General features: G+C 34.7%; 1 protein-coding gene across 1 annotated transcript; it reads right to left on the bottom strand.

Annotated features, from left to right (window-relative positions):
• Window positions 1-573: 573 nt before the first annotated feature.
• Window positions 574-2,986, bottom strand: LOC110649796 (cellulose synthase-like protein G3). Its single transcript, XM_058137526.1, has 5 exons — window positions 2,819-2,986; window positions 2,337-2,462; window positions 1,806-2,249; window positions 1,384-1,731; window positions 574-1,243 (listed from the first exon to the last, which is right to left on the bottom strand). Exons 1-5 carry the CDS (start codon window positions 2,966-2,968, stop codon window positions 698-700), a joined length of 1,614 nt encoding a protein of 537 aa, XP_057993509.1. The 5' UTR covers window positions 2,969-2,986; the 3' UTR covers window positions 574-697.
• Window positions 2,987-11,027: the final 8,041 nt, after the last annotated feature.

Below are 11,027 nucleotides of genomic sequence, written 5' to 3'. Positions count from 1 at the left end.
TTTCAAATTTGGACCCGTCTCAAACCCGATTATATACTATCCAAACTCATTCTATTAGGGTTCGATCGAATCGGGTACCTACAAAAATCCGATTCGTTGCCATCCCTACTTGTAAGGGGTAGAAAAAGACGCTTTTATTATAAGTTAATCATTAGCTTGTCAGATTAATTAACTTTAATAACTTGTAATTAAGGGTAAAAAAAAATTATATAATAAATCAGTTATTTCATATTAATATTTGACATAAAATAACAACCCAATAATAATTAGACATACATACAATAGAGAGTGATTAAAAATTTTTTTTATAAAATATAATATTTTAAATTCATTTAGTTTCAATTGAGATCATATACTGCTAAAAATAATTTCAATACTATCAAATTTTCTAAAACTCAACAAGTAATAAAAAAAAAGTTTTCATTTTAATAAAATTTAATAGAGAGTCAAATAAAAAAAAATATATTTATTTTTATATATGCTTCTATTATTTTTTAAAATTATCAAATAAAGATTTTTTTTAATACAGATAATATACGTCTTAGATTTTACAAATACAAGCACTTGAACTAATTTCGTTTTCAAAAAGGATATATTAGCTAGTGACAGTATGCTTTTTACCATCTTATTTGTCTTTCTGATGCAATACAAAGCAGAATCATTAAGGAAATATGCAAATCACATTAGCAAACCTTTGTTACTTAAAAATGAAAGAAGCTGCAATGTAAAGAGCCAAAGTCAGAAATGCTGCAGTGAGAGTGATCTTGGTAGGCAATTTTCCTTTATCCTTTCTGAAGACCATTGCTTCATAGATTGGCCAACAATTCACAACCCCAAATCCCGCTATGAACATTTGGATTAGAAGTCCCTCCAAATTGCTGCTTTTGACAACTTCTGCCAGCCCCATAATAAATGACACTAAGTTTATCAATGCTGCCATTGTTAGGGGCACAAACATGGGCGATGGAACCCCAAAATCAAAGATCCCTTGGTCGTATCTTTTACTTTGCTCATCATCAACCACTTTGCTGGTCAAACTGAAGTCATGTGTCAAAATGCCCAAGGATTTGAGCAAGAATTCAAGTGATCCAAACCATAAACTTGTGAGTCCTCTTATGGTCCAAATCCTTTGATCATTCCACCACATTTGGAATGTTCCATTAGCCGAGACAAAGTCGAAATAATCCTGCCAATAGGCCCCCAGGAAAAGAAATGGATACAGCAGAAACCATGGTTCTGAGACCTGCAATGCATTTTTCAATTCCCTAAGAAACTTGCAGAAGGGTTAAATCAATGAAATTGTGTTTAATTTGACATTTGGAGATGTTCTTTTCGATTAAATATGCTCTGGAACTTTTCCTAATGATTTTAAACGTTGCCTACCTTTGGGAAGACGCGAACTTGATTGATGAGAGCTAGCTGGGGGAGAAAAGCGTATGTGGTTATCGGAATTGACCAAATAGGCCAGAATGCATACTGTGAATAAAGTAGCGTCATGAGAAGACCCAAACGTCTGATGCCATATATCATTGGGCTGTATTTTGAGAAGGCCACGTCAAAGTCGCCAACAGCCCACCGCTTCTGTTGAGTCAACAAATCCACCAAGCTTATGGGGGCATTCCCCAGAAACGCTGGCCTATCTGGATTGCAAAACATGGATCTCCAACCCTCACAACGTAGTTGATAACCCGTAAAATAGTCCTCAATCAACGAACCATATCGAAAGCCCATCTACATCCACAATTAAATTAGGCAAAGATTTATTTTTGGGTTCGAAAACCAAATAACTCGGGTAATAAACTTACCCTGTAGCCCCAGGGAGTTTGGTTCTCATAATTGCAACCTGCCACATGATAAGCCAATGCCAAGACTTCTGGGGACTGTATGGGCTTGTCTACCAAATGATCTGGGCTCAACTCAGGAATTTCTGGTGATATAAAATTGGATGGGCTACCAAAGAATGCTCTCCTGGAGAAGAATAAGTTGGTTCCAACATTATTGGAACCCCCTAGCCCATCAAACCCCATAGGTTGAATTACGAACAATCGTTTAAATTGACAAGCATATATGTCATTTTTGTTGATCCCATGAAAATGCTGAGGAAATTGAACATATGAATATTTGGAACGAATTTCAGGATCCGAATAGTAACACAAAACTCGAAGAAGTGTCTGTGGATCGTTGGAATACATGTCACAGTCTAGTGTCAAGATTATGGGTGCATTGGTCATCACAGCTGATACTCGTAGCTTCAAAATAATATAATCAAAATAATATTAAATTATCAAGTCCAATTTTTTTTTTTTAAATCTAATTGAAAATGTGGGATAGCATACCAAAACATTCAAGGCACCAGCCTTGAAGTGATGATGTGAAGTGCTGCTTTTCTCTCTAGAAACATAAATAAGATTAGGCATAAAATTTCCGGTAACGTCCTTGCTCCTGTTATTTGCCAATAAAACCTGTGCTTAAGAATAATGTAATTGTTAGTGTATTTAAAATTATTCAAATAAATCATAGTGACAAGTAGTCATGAAAACAGACCGTTATTGACTCAAAATCAAGTAGATTTAATCTAAAATTAAAGTCAGATAGAAATCGCTTTAAATCGATTTTGAATTTAAAGTCATTTTTTTTCACTAAAAAATTAAAAAATTTTAATTATTAAATTTAATAGTTGATGATATCTTACAGTTTGATTCTAATTTTCTTGAAACATTAAACTAAAACATTGATTTAAATCTAAAATAGACACAGAATAAATCGGTGACCATGACTAATTATGAGCAAGAATATTGATAGTGGAGAAAATACGAACCTGAATAACAGTAGGATGATCTTGGCTCGTGAAGTTATGAGTCCATTGATTGAAAGCTTGGCGCTCTTCATCGCTAGTGATATACTCACCGCCTATCTTTCCTTTCTCCATAACATGCTCCACTCTGATTTTCATGCTCTCATACATCATCTGTGATGTGAGAAAAATCCTCTTTTTTTATCATCTACATGCTAACTCAAAATACCAATTTTTTTTTTATTCAATGCAAAGGGAAAAAACATTAACGACTCACTATTAAATATGTAATACTATATAAAATATTCATTCCCAAACTCATTTAAGACCTATTTGGAATTGTAGTTGGAGGCTAGAAAAAGTGGTTTTTAGAAAAGTATTAGAAAAAAAGTAGTTTAGATAAAGTTGTTTAACTGTTTTAAATTTTTTATTGCTAATTTAACTTTTAATTAATTCCTAATACTCTCTAATTAATATTTTTATGTAACAATCAGATTTTTTTATATAAAATATTTTTTTAATTAGACTATTTATTTATTTCTATCTCATTCATTGTGTTAAATTAATATTTTCATAACAATATATATATATATATATATATATATATATATATATATATATATATATATATATATATATATATATAGACCCTTATTTTGTGATGAGTATGTGTATTGAGGCTGTGGGAAACTCGATGATGAAAAATTATATGACTGTAAGATGTAATTGGAGGTATGGAGCTGAATTATTAATTTCGTGGCATGATCTTGAAAAATAATAATAATAATAATAATAAAGTTTTGAGGAAATTAATTTAATTAAATTTAAATAAAATTTTATTTTGTTTAAATTTAATATGGGTAGTTCTTAAATGGATCTAATTAAGTTTAATTGGGCTCCATGGGCCTAAGAAAACCTAGTTAGGAATTTTAAATGGGACCCATTTAATTATTTTCTGAAAATTAAAATAACAAAATATCTCTCTCCTCCTTGGCCCCACTTTCTTCCTCACTCCCTATTGGTGTCATCCCATTTTCCTCTCTTCCTATTGGTTAGAACACCTCACCTATATTCCAGTCTCATCCAAATTCATCAATCCCAGTCATTTAAGTTATCTGAACTTTATCAAACTAGGACTCTAAACCCTACCACACATCTTCGTCACTCCCTATTGGTGCCTTCCATTTTTTCCTGTCTTACTATTGGTTGAAACACCTCACCCATATCCCAGTCTTATTCGAATTCTGCAATCATAGTTGTTTAAGTCATCTAAACTCTATCACCCTAAGACTCCAAACTCTATCACAACTCTCTTCCAAAACCCTATAAATACCCTACTAGAGAAGGGAAGAAAAGGATGGGAGGAAAGAGGAAGAGAAAATTTAGAGATATAGGAAATTTAGAGATATTCAAGACTCTTTGAGTTTTCCATATTTTTTCTTTTCTTCAAGAAGATTTTCATACAAGATTTCTGAAAGGTCAGTTTTTATTGTTTTCTTTTCAAGATCTATGCCACACAATATTTTAATTCTATGCTCTTTGTCTTCAATTTATTTTATATGTTCATATAGATTATATAATCATGTTTAATTTGAGGGGATACACAACTCTGCACATATTTAGTTTCTGTCTCTCGTACTTTTATTATTTTTCTTTGTTTTCTTTATTTTTTATTACAAATAAAAATTGGTAAGTAGCCCTAAGGTAAGTACCAAAGAGGGCATTTGCGCGAAGCTTATATGGAGCTAAACGGGAGTAAGCCAGGGATATCATTGCCATACTAGAAGAGAAGACCCTTTTTTAAGGGTAGCTTGCTAATGGCAATGTGCATTTACCAATAGGTAAGTAACTCTAAACTTATCGAATAACCATTGGCATGAAATTGTAGTAATAATAGAACTTTTATTTGGTAAATTAAAATTAACTTTGTTTTTAATTTAACTAACTTTTGCATGTAATTAATTTAAATAAATACTTTATAAATTAAAATTAATCTTGTTTGTAAATTAAACTAACATTGGCATGTAAATAAATTTAATTTAATACTTGGTAATTGTAAAATAAATTTGCATGTTAGAAATCTTTATTAGGTTGTGATTGTTTGGGCCTTATGTGATATTAGAATAAATTACACATGTACATAATTAACTTAGTTCAATTATCCTTAGGGTAACTTAGTGAAAATTAATTAATTAGGTTAAATAAAAACGTAGGGTTATTTGAAATTGAATTTGTTTGTAAATTAAATTCCCAATAATAAATTAATTTTAGTCATCTGGTAAATATCATTTAAATAATTAGCAACCCCATAGATAGGAATTACTTTTGCATGAAAATTGTGTGTAAACAACAACCCTTTTATGAATTACTTGCGTGTGTAGGATTAGAATTGCATTTTTTAGGATAAAGTTTAATAAAGGAATAATAAACAAGACTTCTAGAAACATTAGTAGAGGACTGGCACTCGAATTAACGAGGTTAGACCAGGCGTAAGGGGTGCCTAACACCTTCCCCTTACGTACCCACTATCCCGAACCTAGACATTGGGCTATGGTAATGACAGTTGTGGAAACTCTGCAAGGAGTAAGTTGCCATCCATGACCCTTGGAAGAAACACTGAATATGTCCCGGTTATTACCCGGGTGGCGACTCTGTCTATCTATGCCTTCGTGGCATAAATCCTTAGTACCGTGATAGTGTTATGAGAAGACGGTACTTACCAGTGGTTTGATTCTATTAGGATTGTATGAAGTGCATGTCTAGGAAATGTTGTCTAAGGAGGTGGTACTTAAGTGAGACCATTGTGACTCCACCATCTTTCCTGGGCATTACCTGGTGCATTTTATGTAATTCTAATGGATGATATTTCACCTCACGCTCCCTCTTGCCCTATAGTTTGGCGACTCCACTGGGGACTAAATGGATAGTTACTCCAACATGTTTCTATTAGTCTAATATTATTCCTCTGTTAAACTTTTTTGCATTGCACTACACTATCACACGGATCACCCTTACCCTTTTAGCCCGTTAGTACTAGCCAAGGAGACCATGGTTCTACTTGAGCAATGACGAATTGGTGAATACTAGCACCCCATGCCCGTACCCTTGAGTATATAAAAGAGCCACAGCTCCGACCGTTGTGCTTAATGGACAAGCTCTTGCATGGGTGACCCTTTTCCTACCCAATAAAGCCCATGAGCCATAGATTTCAACCCTAGGTACCCCGTAGATTTTTGTTGTGCTGGATTCGTATCCTTATTGTTCAAACCATAAGTTCTAGTGGTAGTTGAGATGAACCTAGGCCTATGCATAAACTCAATGTGTGTATAGGCCCAAGTCCATTTCAAAACCCATGTTAAGCAAGAGGATGCTTACTTATGGTTAAACTTTAAGGATATAAATCCTTTGTTTGTGAGGGAAGGATCGCCCTGGACCACCCCTTGTTGGTGTGTCCAGTGTACCATAGCCTAGGATAGAATTTTTTCTTCCTGCACGTGAGAGTTGAAGGTATAAGGGGGCGAAGATTCAGTTCTGGAGATTTTTTTTTTTTCGGTTTTGATTCAGTTTTTGGTCCGATTTTAGTTCAGTTTATATGGTCTAGTTTTGGTTCAATTTTGGTTATATTGGTATGGTTCGGTTTTGATTTTGTAAAATTAATGGAAAAAAAAAAGAAAAAAAAAAAGAAAAAAAGAAAAAATGGTCCATTCATGCCTTGCACTCATGTACATAGCATGTTTAGGTTAACCCTAAAATCCTATTTTTTTGAGAAAACATAGCCTCGAAACACACCAAAAAGACTTCCTATCAGGTCACTTAGGTTATGCAAGGGAAAAGATTAGTAAGGATTTCACCTGCACTACTTAAGATGGAAGAAACTATAGTTGTGCTTGATGAAATATTGAACACCAAGATGTTTGAGCTAGAAGAGAAAATTGTGGTCAACTATAGAAAGAGGCCCCTAGGTAGGCCAATTAAATGGTATTAAAGTTATTGAGGTTCAAATTGTGTCACACCCCAAGGGGATTTTTCCAATTCAGCCAACCCTTATCCAAAGTTTTAGAGCGTCTTAAAGCTCAAGACCTCCTACAACTCTTAGCACCCAGACCATTACCAAATTCACTCTCACCTAGCTATGATATCAACCAATGTTGCCGGTCCTACCATGCCCACAGTCATGATCCTGACTGATTCTTTCAACTTAAGCATTATATCTAAGACCTAATTGATGCCAAAAGGATAATTGACCCAGAAGATCAACCCAAAAGGCCCATGCCTAGCCAAAATTTCCACCTATACCAGGTCTCTACATGATCTCCATCACCCCAAATAACCCTAACAGAATTATTAACTTTATCCAATCCATCCAAAAGCCCAATGAACTTATCCAACCCATCCAAAAGCCCAGTGAACCTATCCAACCCATCCAAAAGCCCAATGAACCTCAGTCTATAATGGTTGTTGACATTTGTGATAATTCTAGCTATGATGAGGGTCCTTTAGACATTTTGATCAATTTTGAAGAGGAGGTACTTGCATTACAACTAGATGGTTCAGTTCCACTAGTGTTTGATTTTCAAGTTGTTGGGATCTATAAAAACTAGATGGATCTAAAGGTGGCTACTATGAAGAAAGGGATGAAGTTTTTTCTTAGCACAGGCCTAGGAGAAAGTATAGATGGTCTGGTGACTTTTCTTGAGATGTAGGGGTAGATCACAAGGTATGGTTTGGGCTATGAGCCAACTAAAGAGGAAAAAGAGTCAAAACCTCCTAAGTTCTTGAAAGAGAGGGGCAATTACCTGGACATATGATTAGGGGTTACTACATGTGAAAGTGCTAAAGCAGAAAATCAGGACCATTGATCTAAGGACTGCATGGAAAGCTAAGCACCTAAAATTACACTCCTAAGTTTGAGTTTGTCTTTTGTAATGCTCACAGTAGTGATACTGATGTTTCCAATTCTAATGTACTTGATAAAGATTTTGAGGCAAAGATCAATAACATAACCAGTCCTTTTACTTACTTGTTTGATGTTTATTCTAATAGGCGTATGCATGGCATTCATAATCATTTAGAATTTATTTCTATTAATGCATCAAAATCAATCTCTATTAATTTGGGTACACCAAATAATCCTAAAGACATTAAGTTAGCTAAAGATTTAACCTAAGAAGAAAGAGATAAATTTATAGCCTTGTTAACAAAGTACCAAGAAGCACATGCCTCGAGCTTAAAATCAGATGGTTGATTCCCAAGCCATGCTGGTGAAAAAAGTGATCAAAAGTTGACTTAGCTAGTTATCCTAATGAGGAGTAAAATTTCATGCTATGAAGGATTAATAGTAGCACATGTGGACCTAAAGGGAGAAGGAAAATGATATGAAGACATAAGGAGGTCTCTGAAAGTGAGAGAATACTCGCAATAAGCCTACGAAAGAGATAGAGCAATAATTCGTAGATTAACCACTCAATTTACTTCAGCTGGGGGGCAATTCTACAAACTCTTATGTGTGATAAAAAAATAGGTTGAGCAAATAATGAAAGAAATACATGCAGGAAATGTGTGGTCCCCATATGAATGGAAATGTTCTAGTTGGGAAAAAATGTTCGAAACATATAAGGATTGGCCTGAAAAACTCCCTTATGTTCTTTAAGATTATCGTAGTACTACAAGGACATCCACGAGGGCAACCCCATTCTCTTTAGTGTATAGGACTAAAGTAGTGTTATCCATTAAACAAGAGGTCAAATCCTTAAGAGTGATACTAGAAGCTAAGATCCTAGAAAATAAGTGGGCCTAGAAGAGATATGAAGAACTAGCTTTGATTGATGAAAAGAGGATGTGAGCCTTGTATCATATGCAGGCTTATCAGAGGAAGATAGCTAGAGTCTTTAATAAGAAGGTGAAGCCAAGAAAGATCAAAGAGGGATACATGGTTTTGAAACAAGCTCGGCCCATCTCTTTTTGATTTAAGAGGAAAGTTTATCCAAGCTAGGATGGTCCATACATAGTCAACAAAATCTTACCACTGTAAGAATATTAGATCTGGATGGGAAAAAATTTCAAGAACCAGTCAATTTAGACAGGCCCAAATGGTACTTTGTGTGAGATAGGCCCGCCAGGCTGAAAACCTGCAAAAGGCGGTCTAGGCAAAAGTGAGGGTCAAAGAAAAAAGAACGAAAAAAAAAGAAAAAAAAAAGAAGAAAAGAAAAGAAAAAATGCTAGATTGAAAACCTGCAAAAGGTAGTCTAGGCAAAATAAGATATGAGAGAAGATCTGGATGAAAAACCTGAAAAGGCCATTCGGCAGGTTATAAAGCTTATTTATAACTTTGAAAGGTTAGAAATTTGGCAAAACTAAATGTAAGAGGGAGTAATGGTGTACCTGAATAAATAAAGAAGTTTTTTATTGCATTAACTAGGAATGGATTTTATTTAATTATGATTGTGAATGTTTGTGTCTTGAGAAATACATCAAATGATTAAGTACTTGAACTGCAATGTTTTGATTTAATCTATGTCTTCTGAGTATGACAAGATAGGTGCTTGATATGGATGCCCTGGCAATTGTCCAATTTAAAAAAAAAAAAAAAAAAGGAGGAAAAAAAAAAGAGCTCGCTAGGTGGAAAACCCAAAAGGGCCGCTTAGGCAAAAATTAGAGCAAACCCACTGAGATGAAAACTTGAAAGAGCATTTCAGGCAAAAGTTAGGGCACAAAGAATTGAGTTCATGGAAGAGAAATGAGTCAAGGCAGAAATCATGGGGGGAGAGAAGAAAAAGAAAAATTAGAGGGAAATTGTATTGTGACTTTAAGAAAGTCTTTTTTGGTGAACAGTTTTTCTCAAAAATTTTGAGGTTATAAGAAAGTTTTTGCAAAAAGAGGTCCCCCAGAGGACTAAATTTTTTTAGAATCTTTAACAAAATCAGCATGCCCATGATAGGAAGTAGCATACAGGAAGCATAAAAATCAGAGAGAATTTTGAGACTCAGTCATCCTATTTTTTTTTTTCAAATCATGAATTAGATATTTTGGAAAGTCCTTAGACGTTGTTTAGGGCGCACGACATAGTTGTGTAAGGCATAGAAGAACATGCATCAACATGTCACCTGTAGGTGTGTAAGGCATAGAATAACATGCATCACCACAGTTTCAAGTGTCGAACTACGAGGGGGTCTGATTCTTCCTCAGGATAGCGAGGGGGATACGTAGGTAGTTTAGGACCGCGGTCCTAAATACGAACCCACAACATTTCATGACAAATATTTTTTGGTAAGTTCTTAGACGTTGTTTAGGGCATATGGCATAGTTGTGTAAGGCGTAGAAGAACACGCATCAACATGTCACCTGTAGGTGTGTAAGGCGTAGAAGAACATCCATCATCACAGTTTCAAGTGTCGAACTACGAGTGGGTCTGATTCTTCCTCGGGATAATGAGGGGGATACGTAGGTAGTTTAGGACTGCGGTCCTAAATACGAATCCACGACATTTCAAATCACACAGTTGCCATTGTCATGAGACCGTAGCTAGTCTCATGATGCAGAGTGTATCGACAGAGTAAGATGCACTCAATTTTCACATGATACAGTTATCACTGTTATGAGACCGTAGCTAGTCTCATGACGCAGAGTGTATCGACAGAGCAAGATACACTCATTTTTCACATGACACAGTTATTACTGTTATGAGACCGTAGCTAGTCTCATAACATAGAGTATGTCGACCGAGCAAGATATACTTGATCCTCATAACCAATGTTTCATAGTTATTAGAAATTTGAGTTTCACTTTGACGATACTTGAGCAATGCTTTCGCATTGATTTCAACTTTCGCCAAAGTGGGGGGCAAACTGTAGACCCTTATTTTGTGATGAGTATGTGTATTGAGGCCGTGGGAAACCCGATGATGAAAAATTATATGACTGTAAGATGTAATTAGAGGCATGGAGCTGAATTATTAATTCCGTGGCATGATCTTGAAAAAAAATAATAATAATAAAGTTTTGAGGAAATTAATTTAATTAAATTTAAATAAAATTTTATTTTGTTTAAATTTAATATGGGTAGTTCTTAAATGGATCTAATTAAGTTTAATTGGGCTCCATGGGCCTAAGAAAACCTAGTTAGGAATTTTAAATGGGACCCATTTAATTATTTTCTGAAAATTAAAATAACAAAATATCTCTCTCCTCCTTGGCCCCACTTTCTTCCTCACTCCCTATTGGTGTCACCCCATTTT

This window comes from Hevea brasiliensis, chromosome 16 (genome assembly GCF_030052815.1).
Source record: "Hevea brasiliensis isolate MT/VB/25A 57/8 chromosome 16, ASM3005281v1, whole genome shotgun sequence".
Classification (NCBI taxonomy): Eukaryota; Viridiplantae; Streptophyta; class Magnoliopsida; order Malpighiales; family Euphorbiaceae; genus Hevea; species Hevea brasiliensis.
Note: the sequence above shows the minus strand (reverse complement) of the source record. Positions and strands in the feature narration are given on the sequence as shown.